This window comes from Branchiostoma lanceolatum, chromosome 11, assembly GCF_035083965.1.
Source record: "Branchiostoma lanceolatum isolate klBraLanc5 chromosome 11, klBraLanc5.hap2, whole genome shotgun sequence".
Taxonomy (NCBI): domain Eukaryota; kingdom Metazoa; phylum Chordata; class Leptocardii; order Amphioxiformes; family Branchiostomatidae; genus Branchiostoma; species Branchiostoma lanceolatum.
Genome location: NC_089732.1, coordinates 4,204,450 through 4,225,215, shown reverse-complemented (window position 1 = coordinate 4,225,215; position 20,766 = coordinate 4,204,450). Strand labels below are relative to the sequence as shown.

Sequence of the window (20,766 nt, the reverse complement as noted above, 5' to 3'; positions counted from 1 at the left end):
CTAGTTGGTACGCCTTGGCTGTATGTATTGTGGAGCCAAGCAAAGAGAATGATAGAATGAAATTCATCCTAACTGACGTTTTCTATTTGTTGTTGATTTGCACAGGAGAGAGATCAGATGTCTGTATTTTACAGCCAAACAGCTAGACTGAAAGGAAATGTTAACTCAGTAACTGACCATTTCTGTTTGTTGTTGTGTTTTACAGAGGACCGACTGCCTCCTGGCTTCCCGGTCATCACGCGCGACCCCCAGCTGAAGGTCGTGGAGAAGGGTCGCATGGCCACGCTGCTGTGCAGCGCCAGCGGAAACCCGGACCCAGAAATCACCTGGTTCAAGGACATGAGTCCCGTGGACATGACTGACCCACGTATTCGCCTTATCGACTCAGGTAAGCACAAAAACAAGAAAATCAAATTCTGTACGCTGTTTTAGAGAGATAGCATTTGTAATCAATATTCTTATATTTTTTGCTTCAGCGCCTTCATTGGTTTGTAGTAATTATTCTCTCTTACGGCCAAAACTGTTTCGTGCCAATTTTTTAGAAGTAGTTAACACATTAAAGGAAAGATAAACACAAAGTTTACTTTGTGGTTTGTAAACTTTAGAGTTTTTCACCATCAGTTTTATTTGGTTGATGCCTTATTGAAACTGGCATCGTAAAACAATCAATACAATTTTTTATTGCTTCTTATAGATAGTAGTTGTTATTTAACCAGTGTTTCTTTGCTTCATGTTTAAAGCTGCTGGTTGTACTATAGGCAGCCATGGTTGTTTGTCCCTTGTTTTTCAGGTGCTCTCAGGAAACTTAACGCTCTAACCATCTTCTATCCCCTTGTGTTCAGGAAATCGACGCAGCTTTATGTAGTTGTCATTGATAAACAACTGTATCTGTTGTATTTGTCGCAAACTGTACACGTATGTGTCTGCCGCTGGGTCGTGTGGTGTTCGTGAGCGTTTTTTATCGTCGCGTATCGCCACCTTGTCTGACTGTGCATGCTACTAATTTGTGTTAAGTTACTGACTTAACGAGTTTAGTTGTTCACACAATTCCCATACTTCTCCTGACAGACTAACATACAAATTGACATGCTTTAGCTTGATGTTCAAACCTTTTTGATTTTGTACTTGAGAAAATCTGAGCAAAAATTGCAAGTCAAATTGCCTCATAGCATTTTTAGCCACAAAGTGCTGAATTAGAGCACTGGTCCACTCCCAGACTTGCACACAAACGATCAACCCACAAGTTCTCATCACTGCCTCAACAACCAGGCAATAGTTAACTGTTAGGAGAATTATGGTTCTGATCACAGACTGATAACACTTGTTTCACGTGTTCTGTTTCTGACATCTCGCTAATGGAAACTTTCGTCATACTCCTACGTACGTCGAACGAAAAGGGTACTTGGTACAAAATCCGTATTCACGATGGAGCTCTGACGGAAACCAACTGCCGGACGGTAAATTCTTATGATAAGTCCATAAGTATAGCTTCTCCATAAGCCCACAACCGTGGCTGCAAGACTACAACTAACTCCGACACTAACCAGTCACTTTTTTCTTCTTCCTGTTCCGTATTTTGGAGCATCTGGCTGTTGCTCCAAACCTTCACCATCGTAGAATAATTACTTCTCGTATGTGCCTGCGGTGTGTGGTAGCGTGTCCTCATCTGAGCGTACATACCCATATGAATTCACTCACGCCCCTCCTACCAACTCATCTATGTGTCACATCCTCCCGTGTGTTGGTTGGTTGGCTTCTACCGGCATGCCTGTCTTGCGATGTGGTCGTCCTTTTTTCTGGTCCGATAGATCGGCGTTTGGTATGTGGCGAGGGTGGCAAAGGGATTGCTGAGATTGCAAATAAATAAACAAACAGTTCGAAAACAATTTTATAATCAAATTTGACATTCTGTGTTTCTGAAAACATTGAATATTGAAATTGACAGGCGACTCTTTTGCAGAAAATACAATTTTGCTAAGATAAAAGATGGGAAAGGAAAAACAGTTTTGGTTTTAGGGAATTCAACATTCAAAGGAAAAAATATAGTTCTGCAAATGATGTATTGTCCTGGAAAAACAACAAAATACGAGAAAAAAATTAGAGTTAGCAAATAAAAGTTTCAGTTCTTCCGTTAGGAAATTCGAAAGTGAAAATCAGCAAACAAACAAAAACAAAAATTGTCCTTTTCCACCCTCTGATCGTTGGCGGAAGTATTTCACCACTAACTCCACTAACCTCTTCATCGGCTCATGCTGGGTACAACTTGCATGGTGTGAACTTTGACCTGCGACCTCTCAACGCTGCATGAGCAGGGCGTTTTACTCGTAGAGGTTCCGTAATTCGATCTCTCCGTATGAATAGAGCTTGAACCGAAGCCGCCGAGTGCTCATTCATTCATTCGTTCGTTCTCTCAATCATTCGCATCTCCCCACCCTCCACGTCGTCATGGCGACCCTGTCAATCATCCGTCAATCATGTGATCTCAGGGAGTGTGATCATGTGATCCCCATGTGATGATCATGTGATCTGGTGGTGGTGAATTCATATGGTATTGGTTTGAAATGTTCTAATCACACGTGTCATGTTTTTCCCCCCGCCCACCTCGGCATTGTCTCGTTACAGACATGGGAGAAAAGTTATATGGTAACGTCTCTAGTCGTAGTGTCTTGTGTTGTGTTGTGTATTTGTAAACTTTGTTTCGTGTGTGTGTGTGTATATATCTGTATTGTTTGTAAACGTATTTTGTGAAACTCCGGCACAAGGCTTCCTTAGAAGAACTTAAAATGGAAAAAAAAAGTTTTTATGACACAATCTAAAATACTGAATTGACCAATGTTTCATCTCAGATGTCTTCTTTTATAAGCCTGATGAACTCTGATACTTTAAATTTTCAATCCTTGGAATTTTTTTTGTTTGTTGACTGCGAAGTCAGTGTTCTTTATAAGGGAGCCCTGTGTATATGTGTGAGGTAAAGTTTATTTGTTCTGTATGTCCACTTCTTTCCTCGTCATTTCTTGCGGCATTTTTTAATGTAACGACTTGCTCGGGTCACCGTTAGCGTCCCTGAACCGTACTCACTTGCACCTTTCTGTCGTTTGCACCCTAACCTAACAATGGCAGAAGACCTACACATAAGAGGTAAGGCGCACTCTGTCACAGGGTAACCTCGGTACAAACCCCTATACAATAGCTTTTCCTTTTTAAATTAGAAAAAAAGGAAGTTTACATCCAATGCAACTGCACCTTTCTTGATTAGCAGTTAACTTTTTTTCTTGTGGCAATCCCTGAAACGTTTTTTCTAGTCTTACTACAACCCTCAGATCTAGTATCTTTTTTCTCTACCACCTTGAATTTTTTAATGCTTGCGTCTTTAACTTGAAACGCAATAATTACTGCAATACTTAAAGCCCCATAGTATCACTTTTACCAACCTTTTCAACACTGCAGATCTTTAATTGTTGGTGTACTTCTACAACTCTTTATCCTTGCAATAACTACTTTGTATGCTGTTTTGTTATGTTCAATGTTTATTCTATTGTTAATTTTTTTTTCCAGTTATTTTTGAAGACAGCTGGACCAATAAATGTTTTGCCCTCAATTCAATGTTAATCTGATCATTTGTCTCAATATTTGGTGTTTTTGTTTATTTTAGTTGCCTATCCCATAGCACTTCATTTCTTATAATCTCCAAGCAGATCTATGGATGGCAAAGACAGTATCCAAACGGCAAAAGCAGTTTTATTGGCCACTGTTTGCCCTTTGGATACTGTCTTTGTCACCGATAGATCTGATTTTATTTTCCCACCATCCAATCTTGTGCTGATATCATTATTGATCATATGGATGGTTAGTCCTATAGGCAGTTACAATATGGTTAAGTTGTTTTTATTCTGTATGAATGGAAACTCAAATGAACATGATTATTGCAGAAGATGGTGACTGGATGAACTTTTCACTAAGCACTCTGAACAAGAGGGAGATGTGTTCTTGTGTATAGTTCTTATGCCAGCAATATGCCACTGGTGTCAAGCACTGTTGCTGCATGCCCTTGTATTTCTGTTCCTACAATTATTTGATGTGATAATATTTGAGCTTTTTCAGTCTTTGCCCTAGCTATTGAGTTGTTGCAGTTTAGGAATTTTCTTGAAATGTTACTATTTTCTTCTTAGCAATATTGAGTTGTGCCACCACGTTTCTTGTTTTTTCTCTCCAACAAGCTGGAAGACCACCAACGTCTTTTTCTACGTTGCCTTTAAGATTTCAGATCTTTAATTTAACGACCATACACTCTGCCCGGTTACTATATCTTGATTTCTTATATGCTTTATTTAGAGTTTTCTTTCGTTTGTTGTATATTTCAGAACAAGAGCCCGATTCTGAAACACTTTCTGTTAGTGGTAAGAAAATTTTGTTTGATTTCTGCTGCAAAAGTATCTATATCTGCTGCCAACCTCTTATTCTCCTTTCTTTGCTGTCGCTCTTAGCCTAGGGCTAACAGCCTAGCGCTAAACAGCCTAGCGCTAAACAGTCTAGCGCTAACCAAGGTGGTAGGCTATCTCCCATAACCACCTTTGGTGCCTGTACAGCACTCCTTCTCTCCAGCAGGTGACCAAGGAAAGCACAGATGACTAACGCACTCTTTTATAAGTGCCTGCATCACTTGCTCACCCGACAGGCATAACCGTGACTTTAAACCTTGGTTTGTCTATGATTTTAAAGCCTGTTCCTTCTAATTTTTTAACAGGGGCGCTACAAATTGAAGATAGCAAAGAAGAGGATCAAGGAAAGTATGAGTGTGTTGCGACAAACGGTGAGGGATCCAGGTACTCATCACAGGCCAACCTCTACGTGCGAGGTAAGTTGAAGGAACGTTACACAAAAAGGGTGTATCATCAGAAACTCGAAGTAACACTTAGATGGTACAAGCACTCTTGTCATCAAGAGGGTTATAGAAGAAATGTATCCACCGCTTGTATGGGAGGAATTTGTTTTTATCCAAGAGCAAGTTTTCAAGTTTAAAGGCTGACACTTGCATGACGGAAGCGTTGATGGAAATATTTCTGCTGTGATGTGCAGTCGGTTGTGCCTGTGGCCTAGATGCTCTCGTACGTATGGCTCGAAGTATGGCAAGCCGGATCCTTTGTATTTGAATCAAAGCATGGACTTACCACAGAAACGTGACTTATGCTTGTAGAATGCTTGTAGAAATGCTAACGTTGCAAGAATGATGTTATAATGAGATGCACATGGGTTTACAACTTGTGATGAAACGATCTGTTGGTGCTAACTGGTGACTAATGCATGGTGCCTGAGAGTTCTTTCTATCTCGCTTTTACACACTCTTCTCTGGCAAATTTCAACCTACTAACTTTTTAATATTGGTGGCGCGTTTTCCTTTCATTTCCTTTTCTTGAAGATCTCGGAAAAAGACTGATTTTTCAGTGGCCCTAGGTCTTACAAACTGCTCATTCACACTGTGAAGCGAGCAGAATATATTTTCCAACAAGTCCCCCCCTGAAACCTCGATGAAACATTAGTCTTTTTCCGGACCATTCAAGGGAGGTGGAGCGAAAGGGAATCGGTCGGCACGATTCTCCCGATTAACCAATTTTTGATTGTCTTTTTCTATGATTTCCGGTTTGTTCTCGTTTGTTCTTGCTTGCATATCCACACCGTTGACAGGAGGAGGTTGGTGTGCCGTTTACCTTATGACTCATACCTTCTGTTCTTCCGTGCAGTTAGTGCTCCTTCTCTCTCAGTCTCTCTATCTCTCTTCTTCTTTCTCTCCAAACGCCGCACTCTTGTTTTGAGTTCTCGCTGTGCCGCTAAGAGTTTGGGTTCTGAGTTTTTGTGTGGTTGTGGGGCTGTGTGTCTCTGCTTGCTACAAGCTGGGGAAGATTACGATAGTTCTCCCTCCCTGTCCACGACTAGTCTGTCCAGTTCCATACTGTTCCATCTCTGCTACTAACACTTCCCTTCCATTTGTTCCTCGTTCAGTCGTAGATCGTAGAACAAGTAGGTTTTTCTTCTCTTCCCTTCTACTAACAACGATTCAGCTCTCCGTCGAGAAAGAAAATAGCGGTCCAAACACTTGCCTTCCGCATTCTACGCAGCTCGCTGCTTTCGCGTCATCAAAGATGACGCTTTCTTAGACTTCAGATGCACACGCGGCTGAGTTTTGCTGCCAAGAAAGCCTCAAAGGACTTGATTCTGAGACTGTTGTAGGGATGCTTTAGGCAAGTGGCGACTCGACTAGTCCTCTGTGTTTTTTGGAAAGAAGACAAGAGTCGGTTTGAAAGGAGGTCGAACTGGGCGACAGTCGGCGCCCCCCAGCCGTGCCCTTTCCCGCAGGCAGAGATAACCAGCCCTCCTCGTATCCTAAGTACCGTTACGACATCGTAAAAACCCGCACCTCCATGTTTTCTTCCTGTATTATTACGATCTTGCCAATGCAGGGCTTGAAATACCACCTGTTTATGCAGGGTAGTGCAGGTAAAATTGGAGCTGTGCAGGTATTTCCCATGTCTACCTAGACCTAGTCCTAGGTATATAAGTGAATTTGGTTTTACTTTTACTGTACATACTGAATGTTACCAGTGGTGAAATGTTAGATAAATGATAGAAATGGTTTCCTGAACTGTTACGGTTTAATCGGTGGTTTCTAATTTAGAGATCCTAAAATTTCCCTTTACAACAGAGCAGCACAGGTATGATTTGTTAGGTGCAGGTGATTTTGCACTGTCGGAGGTTTGCAGGAAAATCTATTTCGAGCCCTGCAATGAACGTCATCTTTCCATCCCCGTTTTTTCTTCGGTTTTTCGGTTCCGTTCTATTTTGGGGCAGGGTAGCTACAAAATGTGGCTTGGAATGGTCCGGAAAATGTTAACAGTTTTGACCTGTTTTCCTACAGAAGTTCCCGGCCACAGTTTGTATTTACCTCTCGCTGTATGGTGCTTCTTGTGCCGTGAATTGTGGGATAGCTGTCTTGCATTGTGGGATAGCTGTCGCTCACTCACTCATTTCCATATTTACGGTCACATCGTACCATTTTTATGCACAGTTTTTGCACCTGATAACGTTATGACGATATCAAGTTGCCCATAGTCGTGTAAATATTTTTCTAGACGTATCTGGAAAGCTTTGAAACAATTTTTATTTTTACTTTGTGCTGAAAATGAGCTAGCTACTTGAATGTCCCGTCCTGCTATGTCTGTATTGTTTATCTGTAAGATTTTAATCTCGTTGTAACGAATCCAACTTTCTTGTAATACTTAGATGTCAGTTTCAAACACTTTGCTTGTGTAATTGTTATTATAGACGAGCTTAAGTTGTCTAGGATAGCTCTTTATTTTTACTATTGAGACATTAAAAAAGGAGTCGTACATTGCAGCATCTTATTGATATTCTTGATAAGCAAGTTTTGTTCTTAATTAGGAAGTTTTTGTCTATCTATTTGTTCACAAAGTAGACACTGCTTGTATTTTTAGAACAATGTACAACGTGATATGTTAATGAGCTCTCCTCTAACTTGTGTGTTCCCAACCCTCTCCAGTGCGCCGAGTGCCGCCACGTTTCTCCATCACCCCCGAGGACGTCGAGGTCATGCCAGGCGGTAACGTTAACGTTACCTGCGTCGCCGTCGGCGCTCCCATGCCGTTTGTTAAATGGCGCAAGGGAGCGGAGGATCTTACCGACGAAGACGATATGCCGATCGGACGGAACGTTCTCCAGCTTCTGAACGTGCGAGAATCAGCGAACTACACGTGTGTCGCGATGAGCATTCTGGGAGTCATCGAGCACAACGCGCAAGTCATGGTGAAGGGTAGGTGGTCTTGTCTGAATGTCCTGTGAGCGAAAAACTCGCTGTTACTTTTGATCCCCGGGTATCTGTTTTTGTTTGTTTGTTGTTGTGGTTGTTCTGTTGTAAACAAAAAACCCAGGTAGTCTTCACAATAATAGTTGTAATCAGATTTATAAACAAAGTCCTGTTGACAGTTCTCGTGTACGTAAACTGTGTTGTAGTTTGTTCATTTTATAGTTGGTAAAACGTGCTTGATGTTGAAGTAATGTTTTCATTCCGTAGTAAAAACCCACCTTGTGGTCTTCGTTGTGTTAAAATACCAGGGGTCAAGAGGGTTCGTCGTCCTTTGACCTTTGACCATGTCTTGCTGTGCACTAATGCTATGTAGTTAGTCTTTCTCTCTCTGCTTCTTCCGTCCTCTCTTTACTGCTTGTGCTTTATAAGACTTGCTCTTTCCATCTCCTCTCACTGTCTATTTTCCTCCTACCTGTTGTTATCTGTAAGGTTAAATGTAAAAAGTAACAATTTTGGCTGTCTCTCTGTCTCTACCTCTAACTAAGGAATTACCTACTCTGGTATGGGTAAGTTAATCAGTTGCACTCTTCTGCCTAATCTATCCTCCTTTCTCTCGACTTGAGGCAAGTGTAGACGTCTTGAAATGCACAAGAAGTTTCTCAAGAGATCTTGACATGTACAAGATTTCTCATCCAGAAAACATTAAGGGTGTGATTGTAAAAGAAAAATACTAAAAAGTGGGATGTTTTCTTTAGATTTTAGAGTATTTCTTGAATGAATATTAAAGAAAAAATGAACTTCAAGCTCTTTCAAGTACACTACTGATTTGGTTCATAACAAAGCATACATGTCCAAGAAAGATTTAAACAAAATTCAAACAAAACTTGGCCATGCAAGAATTGGGTGTAATTTTTTCCCTAACAAGTGTGCCAAAGTTGATTTTGGATATCATTGGCATCACGATTAATGTCTTGAGGAACAATCCATTCTAGTCACCAGCCAAGATGTTGTCCTTCCCAAGATCTGGCCCAGTCTACACTTGCCCTTCTCTCTTCAGTGTATCTTGCGTCTTCCCTTCTTGCATGAGCGTCTCTCGCTACGTCTTCTGCCTGCATGCTACCGGCATGACTCCGAGACTGCTGGCTTCTCAACTCACTTCTTCTGATCATTGCTCCATCCCTGAGAAAAAAGGACTGGGATTATTACTATACAGTACACTCCCCAAGCCTTATGCGTTTGTATGGACAACACATTCAGGCCATTCCAGTTGATTTCTTTGGTTCACAGATGTTTGAAGTAAAATTGTAGCCTGAGTGTGATCCTTGTTAGTATCAGGGCTCCCAGACTCTCTGGTTGGTGAAGGGAAAGTTTGGGGGCCCTGGAACTAATGAGAATGACAGTCAGGCTAGAAAAATTGAAGCATAAAGGACAAAATGAAAATAGACAGCTGAGCAGAAAACCTGAATCTTGTTATAACTTCACTCCCTGAAGTACCTGAGGTACTTTCTCCTCAGACTCTGTTCTCATTTTGATCTTCCAGTTCAGCACTGTTTTTTTAAAAAACCCAAGATCCAACAAATCAATTTTTGTGTTGCCTTAGCTCACATTTTCCCCAAACCTTACATTTGCACTGTTTTTTCAGTTCGTGACAGCTACAAGCCAACTCACGACTTTTATTGTCCCGAAACTGCATAACTGTACCATATACATACTGAAGTAGTCGTATACAAAGCATTTAAATATCCCTATTGGCCAAGTGTTAAATAAGCATGTGGAGTAAGCTGAAAGTATGGTCAGTGTTAAACCGTACGTATATCCCGGGGAAAGGGGAAAAACACAGTATGGTACAGTAAATGTATTGCACACTTTTCAAGCGATTCCTTACACGAGTGTTTTCCCGTAGCGCTGCCCAAACCGGCGGACCAGCCAACAGTGAAACAAAAGACCGACAGTTCCGTGACTTTGGAGTGGACTGACGGCGAGAATAGGGAACCCATGCTGTCGTACGTGGTCCAGTGGAAGATTTTCTCCTCCACGGCGGATTACGAAGAGGCGAGGGATGTCACCTCCCGGCGCTACACTGTGCAGGGCCTCCAGCCGTATACAGAGTACGAGTTCCGGGTGTCGGCTGTGAACAATATCGGCCAGGGCGCGCCTAGTGAGCCACGACAGGCTACAACTGGAGAGAGAGGTGGGTTAGACGGTGGTTTTGAGTTCTACAGATACAGAAATATGTGAGACATCGTCACACTAATCCTATGTGAGCCATTTCTGGAGGAACCTTTGTCACAAACAAAGTCATGGAAGACAGTAGCAATCGGATTTTGGAGCAATTTTTTTTTTCTGGAAGGTTTCTTGAGTTTTCAGATTGGCTTCTTGCAACACCTGGAAAGGGAAGCTGAAGTTGACAAGAACATACTTAGTTTTGTCAAAGAAAGTTAGGAGATAATAAAGGCATAAGATGCTGGTCAAATGAATCGGAAGTTTGAATAGGCACATTAAGTAGATTTATGGAATGAAAGATGAACACAAATTGCACTCTATTAGTTTAAAACAAAAGCACATTCATTAGGTATAAGTGCACAACTTGGGTTGTAAAACAAAACCAGTATTGCAGCTTCTTTGTTCATCTATATTTGTAATGCTTGATGCTTTAAATGGTTTGTGCTGACTACGTTTTAGGTTCCTTGCTACGCACTTTGCGGAAATTGCGTCATGCTACCGACTATAAACGTAAGAGGGGTATGGCTTGTTTTTGCACCGGAAGACACAGCACTTTTCTTATTTCTATATTAGTAGCTTATTTTGCACTTACTTGCATGTTACCTTCTTTTACGTACATAATGGTTGTGCTTTTATTTTCAATTCTGTCACTTCTGTTCTAAGAGGATTCAATTTTTTGTCCATTTCGTTTATTTAAAAAAAAAATGATTTTGAAGTATTTTTTCATAGTAGTTTATCGGAACATAATTTGTATACTTTCTTATGATTCAGAAGAAAAAAAGTACTTTTTCTTTACAGTTTGTTGCAACAATGTTCTATTTTTTTTCCAAAACGCTTTATCATGGGATATCGGGTGCATAGTTAAGTGTTGGAGCTTACTTTGTGCACAAGGACCGATTGAAGCCGGTAACTATCATACTTTGTAAACCTCAAGACGTCCTTAATATGTTATAAATTCTTTGGCATGCTGAATTGAAGAACAAAAGGGCACTTCCAAGACATGGAAAGTCATTCTCCAAAGTTTTGAAACAAATGAAAATAGAATTATTCTGAGTGTCATTCGAAGAAGCTTGCTCACGTCTGCAAGAAGTATTTCAGTCATAGCTTTCAAAATGTTCGTAAGTATTGGACTTAAAAATTTGTGAGGTTCTTCCACTATCTGCTGTCTATCCAAGTGCAAAGGGACCACTGGTATTGTTCGGTTTTTATTAGTCTTTGTGTTGTCAGTGTTCACAACAAGTGAGCAAATACTGTATTGCCAGGCTTGTGATAATTATCTCCATGAAAAAATGTGGGTAGGTGTTGGTTAGACGAAGGTCAAGGTGGATTTTGAGCCCACTGGTATGTGACCTTGGTACTGCAGCAAAACTTCCTTATTTTGTATCTTTTGACCTGGACGTGCTTTCGTCTAATTGTATGTTTGTTTATTTGTTTGTTATAGCACCATCCTCTCCTCCTGTTGATGTCACCGCCCGTCCAATCAGCTCCAGCACGATGCTGATCCAGTGGCGCGAGCCCGAACAGCCAAACGGAAAGATCCAGGGTTACATCATCTACTACACCACCAACCCCAAGCTGGACATCACGGACTGGGCAAAACATCGCATGCACAGCGGACTACTCACCACCATCAGCGACCTGATCACCAAGACAACCTACAACATCCGTGTGCAAGCCTACACCTCTGTTGGTAGCGGCCCTCTTTCGCCACCCATACAAGTAAAGACAGAACAAGGAGGTACTTGGCAGCTTTTTTTACACCCTTATCTAAGAGTATGTTTGCTATCAGAATGAAAGCGTACACTTCTGTTGGTAGCGGTCCTCTTTCGCCACCCATACAAGTAAAGACAGAGCAAGGAGGTACTAAATAGCTTTTTTTCAGCCTTATTTAAGACTTTGTTTGCTCTCAGAATGAAACTCTTTGGTCGATACTTCAAAGCTGATTCGAAAGACACACTTAGAGGCTAAAGATATCTGGCAATACTTGGAAGAAACAATGGTAAGCAGATGCTATGCTTTCACAGCAGATCATCAAGAAATGCCAAAAGACATTTACCCCCTAAGTACATTAAGATGTGCGGTCTCACCAGTGTAGACCCCCTGGACAGAGCTGCTTGGAAGCACGACTGCTGCCTACCCCTGTGTCAGAGACCCCTGCAGCAGTACAATGAACTACAGGCCACTACTACAAAGTCTAACAAAGATCTATATTGAGATTAACATTGTCTTTGTCCTCTTCAGTTCCCAGCCAGCCTACAGCTTTCCGCTGCCAGGGCCAGTCCGAGTCGAGCATCCAGCTCATGTGGAACGCTGCCCAGCTGGAGGAGTCGACGGTAGACAGTTACGAGCTCTACTACAACAGCAGCATGACCAACAATGAGACTCACATCAGCATCCGCCCCACGGAGCAGTTTGAGCTGCAAAACCTGAAGCCGAACACGAGATACCGTCTGCGGTTGGCCGCTCGGTCCTCGCGCGGCGTCGGCGCGTTTACGCCCACTATCGTATGCTCTACCGCCCAGACAGGTATGTGCAAGGGCCGCTAACGCTTCGCTTGTCTTTTCCTCTGTCTTCTCTCCTCAAGGCTTCTCTCTCAGGAGCTCATAAGTAACTTGATGATCTTAAAGGTGAGGCTTAAGCATTGTGAATTGAAGAATGTGTAAAATCCTAAGGAATATCGAATGTGTATCTTCAAGCTAGGGTAAACCCTGTATATACTTAAACAGTTTGAGATTTCTTACAGCTATATTTCCAGAATAAAGTGCTGAACTATACATTAATTAAGTAGAATGTATAAGTAGATTATAAAGATAAGGATTCAAAAAAGGGCAGAAGTTGTGATCTACATTTTAAACTTGTAAAGTGTTTTTAATCTACAGATTGTAAAGTGTTTTTAATCTACAGATTATCAGAGAATGTATTTAAGATTTCACCAGTTGGAGATATACAAGAATGAGAAACAAGTCTTCAATGTAATGTTAAGATAGAACGAAGCATTCTAAAACAATTTCTGCCCTGAACATTGTAAGGCAAAGCCTGTAGCAGTAAGGAGAGCCATCAAGTGTAGAATAGACTCGGAGTATGTGATTCTTACGTGTATGCCACCATTGCTGCCACAACGTCAGTCGAACCAACCGTACATCGACATTTCTCTGGTAGCATCCGTCAGAGTTCATTTCAGGCCTTCAGACTTCAACAGTGCCTCTGCCAAGCCACGCATTTCATGCGCATCATTCCCATGAACATGTACATGTGCCATATGTACGCCCGTTTGATCTGTAGTGGCATGTTCGTACGTTCGTTCGTCCGTCTGTCCAGTTCTAGAGGGTAGGCCATGCCCGCCACATACAGGGGATTTTGAATGTGCAGTAGTGTCGTTTTTGTTTTGCACGCTTTAATTCCGTGTGTGTTACGTTACGACACTCGTGAATCCAACCTTGTGTTGTAAAAGATCAGAAAAGATTATAAAGAATCGGCAACACGAAACGTTCCGTGTCCCCGTCTTGGCAGTGTGTAAAGGAAACATTTGGCCTGTTAAGTGTGAGTGCCCAAATGATATGCCGCCAAAGTTTTTCACGTTAACCAGGAAAATGCAAGCTGCTCCATCCAAAAGTCTGCTCCGCTGTAATTGTTTCAGTCAAGCTCAAGAGATGCTAAGTGCGATATATATATAAAAGACCCCTCCTTTTCAGAAAACCTGCATTTTTCCTTTACTGTATGCGCCCCTGCCCCAAAAGCTTTTAGTTCAAGGTTTCTCCTCCTAGTGTGCCTCTTTCTATCTCTCTCTCTCCCTTCTCGGTATGCTGTGAAAACTGTTTGGTTGTATAGCACAGGCCTGCATGCGAGAACGACTACCCCAGCACGGCATGAAACCTCTGAAAGATGCACGTTTTGGCAACGTTATCGACTGTTCAACTTGCATGATTGTTCCGTTCCGACCAAGCTGGACTCGGACGAAGTCCGCATTACTAGTCGTGTGTGTGGAAAAACAGAAAATGTACGGTTTACCTTTTCATTTCTGACCATTTCAATATTCAGCACTTGTCTGTGCACCTGGCGATTTTCCAGCACCAAACGATCATACATTGCACTTTGTCGTGTTTCGCCAGCACTGCTTGGTCCTAACACCCTCAAACAGCATACTTGCATCCTCATATCTGGTGCATTCTAGATATGTATGTATAATATATATCAGCCCATACATTTCTCGCATTTCATTTGCGTACATTTGCACCCTCCACTCTAGTCGTTACGTTTGTCTGGAGGTTGTTGTTTTATCAAAAAAAGAATAGAAAAAAAATCACCTGCATGGCTCATTCCAACCCATTTCAGTTGTCTCAAGTTCTTGCATGGCTGCTGAGTTTTGATTTTGGTATGTTTTTTCTTTTTGTGTCTTGTGCCCTCCCTTTTAGTTCCTGGTGCCCCTCCCCGCGATGTAACTGGTACTGCCCTGGACTCAGAGACTATCCAAGTCCGCTGGCAACCCCCTCCGGCTGACCTACAGAACGGGGTGCTCACGGGCTACAAAGTAGCGTACAAAGAGAAAGACGGACAAGGAGGCGATACCATCTTGGATCTGCCCCCCTCGGAGCAATCCTGTACCATTCCGGGACTTAAGAAGTGGACGGAATACGAAATCTGGGTCCTCGCTTGTACGGTAGTCGGCGACGGACCCAGAAGCGACGCACTCATCGTGCGAACTGACGAAGATGGTATGTGCGGGTTTCCGTTTCGATTAGCACACCACACTACTACGATCTCTACTTCCGCTATCTCCTACTCCGTATCTCGGCAGCATTTGGTGCTAACGCTAGGTGCTAATCAGGCTGTGGTGCTCCCTTGTAGTGGATGTCTTTGTGGACCAATGTGTCGTTTCCGTGCCTTGTGCTGAGCTAGTGGGTAACTCCTAGACTGTTTAAAGGATCTCCAGACTAATACGTGTTTTCTAACAGTGTCTGTTTTGTGTCTTTTTGTAACATGTTTAAGGATCTCTAACTGCCCCTTTACATTTCTTACTTACGAAACAAACTAACCATTATCTGAACTGAAAAATACTTCTGCTAACCACCTTTGTAATTAACATGTACTTTGTATGAGTCTTTTTGTTGTTGATATATTGTTTTTTGGACAAAACTGAATTATTTAAAGGAACTTGTATGTTACATTACAAAGTTGCATTGCCAAATATGAAGAAAGTTCTTGAAACAAGGTCTTCAAACACAGTTGGTGGAAGGAGACTTTGCTTCAATCAAAACTTACAAAAAGGATTGATTTGTATTGGCAACTGATGAAATTTTTGCTGCTTTATATGTTAGCAAATTTTTGTTCATTTTGCAATTTCCCCCAATGTTTGTCAACCCAGTTTCTGATATCTTATTCTTGACCTTGAATTGCCAAGGTCAGTCTAAAACTCAGGTAAGAGGTTACAAAATACCTAGATGTAGACAGCCTAATAATCATTTTGAGGGCTGTTTATATCAAACTTGCAAAAATTAATCCGCTGGCCATTTTTCGATCCCACAGTTCCAGGTCCACCTCGACGTGTGAACGCCGAACCAATCAACTCGACGTACATCATGGTCACGTGGCGTCCGCCACGCCCTGAACTAGCCAACGGGAACGTACGCGGCTACCAGATCCACTACCAGCGGCTCTCGCCCAGCGCCGAGCCAGTCGGGTATCCAATGATGAAGGACGTTATGAACCCAGAGACCGAGGTTCGTTTCCCGTAGCTCGAACACTTGTACGCCCAAGGTGGATGGGGTCGGAAGATTCTGATCCATCTGATGCAAGTGTCTCCAGGACACTTGTCTGTCGCAGTGTTTGAAACTTTGATTTGCTGTGTATCTAGATCAACGGCCTCCCAGTGGCTGCTACAAAGAAATGAAATTTCTTAAAAGTTTGTGACAAAATTTTGGCTTACAGTTACAACTAGTTTTGAATCATACTTGGCTCTCAGATTTTGTATGGGCAACTTTGAGACTTGAAATTTTGCCCTCAGTTACCCAGGGTTCTTGTACTAAAAGTTTAAACACAATCTGAGAGTATCATTCAGTATCTTTCGATTCATCCTCTACATTGTTGCAAACCTGGGTAGACCAGTGGTCAGAAGCACAGCTTTTGCAGTTGAATTGCTGTTTCAATCAGATTTGCATGATCTTACAAACACTCTTGTAGTTGCTGACAAAACTACATCATTCTGTGAAGAAGATGGATGTAGCAAATCAAAAACGAATGAATCAGTCTTGAGCAAAGTTTTGGGATCCAAACTTGATGTTGTGGCGATGAGTAGTGTGTAGCCTGATGGTTTGAAAAGACAGTGTATTTGTCGTAGCATGTCGTGGATTGGAAGTGCATGGTGATGCCTCACTCTTTCCCCCGTAGGAAGTAGCCAGGATCTGAACCTTGCTTTAATAGTTTGATGAAAGAAGGTTTGTCTTTAGGTGTGAAGCACCAATCCCTGCATGTGGAATGCCTACTGACTCCATACTTGCCTCTTTTCACCCCCGAGTGCTTTCTCTCCACTGATTGTTAATGTCTTGAGAGAGGTGGTTCCCACCCCTACCTCTTATACTCTCTTTCTCTCTCAAGCCGTCTATTCTGGACTTGTATCAAACTAACGCTTTCTTCCCTACTTTGCAATCTTTGCCAACAATCTTGTGAACAATTCTCAATACTAGGAAATAACAGTAAGTACATTACTGGTGGCTCCTCTTTCGCCTTTTAGACCCTCTTTCGGCTCTTCTCGCATCATGCCACCGCATTCCACGAGTCCTATAAAGTCATGGAGGTATCACGTCAAAACCATGGTCATGTCTGGGCAAAACCATGGCAATGTCATGACAAAACCATGGCCTGAGGAGAAACCATGGCAGAACTCCACACACAGCTGGCGGGAAAACCATGGCAATGTCACAGCAAAGCCATGGCAATGTCGGGCAGAACCATGGTGATACCACGTGAATGCCATGGCGTCGTCACCTCTCAAAAACCATGGCGATTTCACGCGAACAGCCCACAAACCATCGCGTCACTATCAACGTCATTGCAACACCACGCGCTCTTTGTGTGCATGCGAGCATCCAGTAATCGACGACCATACCAGAACTATTGGGAGTCAGAGCTATTAGCATGGGTCGCGTGACTACTGCATTCTACCCTCCCTTCTACCTCCCCAAAGTGCATTTCCTTCACAGTGATGAAAATATATGTTTACATGTACTAGACAAGGTTGGAATTTCTTATTGGTTTTCCTCAGAAAAATACTATTATCCAAATTCTTTTTGGCACAGTTGAGAATATTTTGAAGGTCAAATATGTGTCAGTGTTGCAAGATGAATGTATAAAGGTATTTTTTTTAGAAAACAGCAGTTATCGTTTAAAAACTGTTTGGCTGCTGCCATTTGTAGAATTTACAACTTTCTGCAACTGTTTTTTCTCAGAAAGGTTTTAAAAACTTAAAATACAAAATATCATTCTTGACACCATGAGGCAGTGCAGAGTGGGGAGGGGGGCGGTGAATGGGTGTAGCTTTGACTTTCCATAGTTCTCCCTCACCAAGGATTCTGGATGCCAGGCCCCCTCTCAGTGTTTGCACGTTGATCTTAGCTGGGTACGCAATGGACGAAAGAAAAAAAAGACTCAACAACTCATATTCCTTTTTCTCTTTCTCTCTCTATCTCTCACTCCAACCATAGCAACCATCTACCTTCTCTGGGTGGTATAGAATGGCTGATGATGTTACCATTAAGAGTATAGAACAGTTACTGTACCTAATAAACTTGTCTGTAACATGTTACATGTAGGAACATGTGTTTTGTGTTTTAAGACCACAAAAGAGGTGTAGGAGTGCAGGATTTGCTGGTCCTAACCTGTGGCACATGTTTTAGAAATTACTTTGTAGTTAATGACGTTATAGAGTGTATTCATATGATGTCTGCTGCCATATTGGTTTTCTACTTGCTTTGCAATGAATCATAACTCAACCATACACAGAACTGTTTTTAGCTTAAAGGACAGATGAGTGTTAAAAGCTTGCCATTACGACGGCAGTGTGGGCTTGTGCTGTTATTCAGTGAAATGCAAATAGATACCAATATGTCAGACAGGGTATGTTGACGTGACACATTTTTGGCTGAAATCAAAATTACGACCACACAATTGAATACACTCTGTAACAACAGGCAATGGCCTTTAGGCTATTAGTAAGTTAGTTACATTATTAGCAGGTGTAAAACTTAAAGTGTGCCACAAGGGACAGACTTAAGAGTCGAATGTCTCAAGACTTCTTGAGAAGTCAGATGTCAAGAAAGACATCCACCCTCCTCTTAGGAGCAAGTCCAGTGACTTGTCAGCGGCTGATTTCCTTGATGGTTTCTCTGCCTGTAGGAAATGGCCATCGGAGCACTTGAGCCGGACACAAAGTACTCTGTGCAAGTGGCAGCATACACGCTCAAGGGAGACGGACAACGCAGCAAGCCCAAGGAAGTTAGCACTCTCGGAAATGGTAAGACTTTTTATTATCTATTCATGCATCTTCAAGAAGAAATGAAGTCTTTTACTCACTTTGGTTGCATCATAACCTTTGTTTTCACCTTTCTGTCTTTACATTTTTGGGCCCTTTTTTGTAGGATTTCTGAAGAGGTCTACTTCTTTGCAGCAATTAGATAGATTTCTTCTTTTATACTGCTGAAGTGTTTTAGTCAGGCTGTGCTGCTGTTTAAATGTATTTTCTTTCCAGACGAAAAGGTTGAGCCTACCAAGAAAAAACCGAAACCTAAAAAAAGAGATCGAGGTTTGTGGTGCCTTGACATGTGACCCCCCTCCCCCACTGTTGAAGACTGCATTGGCTTAATGGATAACATTTGCAGTGTAGCAGTTCTTAGAGTTTGATTTGAACTGATTTCATTGGAAAGCAGGTCTATTCTGAGGCATGTGAATTCAGGAAACTTTTAGTATGATTGATATAAATGTAGGACAAAGCTATAGTTTCAGATGGGATTTGCAAAACGAGCAGTTTTTCTTCTTTTTGAGGTGTGTGTTTTTATGAATGTTTTCTGTTTGTGTTTGGATCAGTGCAGTGGCTATGCAGCTGAGCGTCAATGCATCAAGTTGCAAGAGATGTGTTTTTAAAAAAGTGTGGTACAGTTTTTCTTCCTGTACAACCGTGTACTTCATACTCTGAACAGACATGAATTTGTGCAATCTGAAGCATGGTTACGTTGAAACCCTCACTGCCCAATGCTGTATGGGAAACAGCGAGAGAGCCATTAGAAGTAGCAGCATGACTTAGTCAGGCTAAAGCGTGATGTCCTAACTTTGGTTGTTTCTTCCAGTGCCCAACAAGCCGCCAGTGGAGTTGACCCGGACAAGAGATGGTGTGCAGGTGGAGTGGACAACGCCGACCAGGACGTTCGGAGCGGTCCGTGGCTATCGCGTGCGCTACGGCCGCAAGGGAGAAGACCTGCGGGTCATGCAGTTCTCAGCGTCGACTGACTACTACGTCTTCACTGGGCTCGGTAAGCAGACTGTTCATTTTGTGGCAGCAAAGAATAATGCGAAAATTTAGAAAGTCTTGCTTAATATTTGTGACCGTATTGTTCACTTACTGTACTTGACTCGTCTTAAAAGAATGGTAATTGACTTTTGAGACATGCATTTTCTGGTATAGGAGTTTCTAAGACTGTTTTTTTCTCCTTTTTCTTTCATACAGCTAAGGGAACCCTGTATGAATTCCGTATTTCGGCCAAGAACGGGGCAGGATTCGGTGAAGAGAACATCCAACAGTTCGAAACCCCGGAAGATCGTCCCGATGGTCCCCCGGAAAACATCACTTCAAAAGCCGTTGACGCCAGGACAATCAAACTGGCCTGGGACGCGCCCACCCTCCAGCTACGCAACGGCAGGATCACCAAATACAGCGTACGCTACAACGACAAATCCAACAATGGTCCGGAGATCACCAACATCACCACCATGCAGGAGATCATGTACAGAAACCTCCGCCCGAGCACGCAATACGTTTTCCGCGTTCGTGCACACACGAGCGTCGGCCCTGGCCCTTGGAGCTCACTGGTTCAGCAGGGTACCTTGTATGCAAGTGAGTCAACTGTCAAGTCTAACAAATTCTAAGCCCTATGCAAGAAAAAGAAAGATTCATCAGCTGACAGTTAACTGAGAAAATCTTACTGCATCCTCCTCACATTTCCTCCCCAGACCATTCTTTCTTTCCTTCATTCGTTTTAACATTGCTGTCTTTTAAAACTTTTATTTCACTTTTATTGTCTTTTGCTTTACTTGTAAGATTTATTTCTAACTTAACCATTATTTAACCAAGTTATTTTGTAGTTTGTCTGGTTTTTGCAAAGACTTTATTTTACGTGGATAATTTGTAAATTAATTCCACGCATGTAGGTGTGTGTGTTTACATTTTGCTTTCGTGAGCCGTTACCTCACTGTATTTAATTTGTGTGGTGTTTGTAATTTAGTTTGATTTAATTGATTTAATTTGGTAAATCTGGGAAGGAAATAGTTAAAAGGAAAAGCCAGTAAGACTCAGAAAACGATTGAAAGGTTCCTGCTAGTGGAAGCAGCTACATGTAGCGTGATGTGTTTTTTTTTGTGCCGCTTTTTTCCAGGTCCGACTACCTCCAGCCAAACAGTTCCCAACACAGAACCACAAGAAGAGAGTATGTAAAAACTGTGACTCAAATAGAACTGTCAAAAAC

General features: G+C 42.1%; 1 protein-coding gene across 8 annotated transcripts in view; it reads left to right on the top strand.

Annotated features, from left to right (window-relative positions):
* Window positions 1-20,766, top strand: part of LOC136444511 (receptor-type tyrosine-protein phosphatase delta-like) — a 114,984-nt gene that overhangs the window by 70,781 nt on the left and 23,437 nt on the right. For 3 of the 8 annotated variants that reach the window (XM_066442097.1, XM_066442100.1, XM_066442104.1), the window contains 14 exons: window positions 206-388; window positions 2,623-2,643; window positions 3,121-3,138; window positions 4,745-4,855; window positions 7,553-7,822; window positions 9,720-10,007; window positions 11,481-11,777; window positions 12,281-12,565; window positions 14,452-14,751; window positions 15,563-15,756; window positions 18,428-18,545; window positions 19,375-19,557; window positions 19,752-20,138; window positions 20,677-20,727. In XM_066442097.1, coding sequence (XP_066298194.1) covers window positions 206-388; window positions 2,623-2,643; window positions 3,121-3,138; window positions 4,745-4,855; window positions 7,553-7,822; window positions 9,720-10,007; window positions 11,481-11,777; window positions 12,281-12,565; window positions 14,452-14,751; window positions 15,563-15,756; window positions 18,428-18,545; window positions 19,375-19,557; window positions 19,752-20,138; window positions 20,677-20,727 — 2,706 coding nt within the window. Of the gene's footprint in view, window positions 1-205; window positions 389-2,622; window positions 2,644-3,120; window positions 3,139-4,361; window positions 4,398-4,744; window positions 4,856-7,552; window positions 7,823-9,719; window positions 10,008-11,480; window positions 11,778-12,280; window positions 12,566-14,451; window positions 14,752-15,562; window positions 15,757-18,427; window positions 18,546-19,374; window positions 19,558-19,751; window positions 20,139-20,676; window positions 20,728-20,766 lie in introns of all 8 variants that reach the window. The other 5 variants (XM_066442101.1, XM_066442105.1, XM_066442099.1 and 2 more) reach the window with 4 other exon arrangements.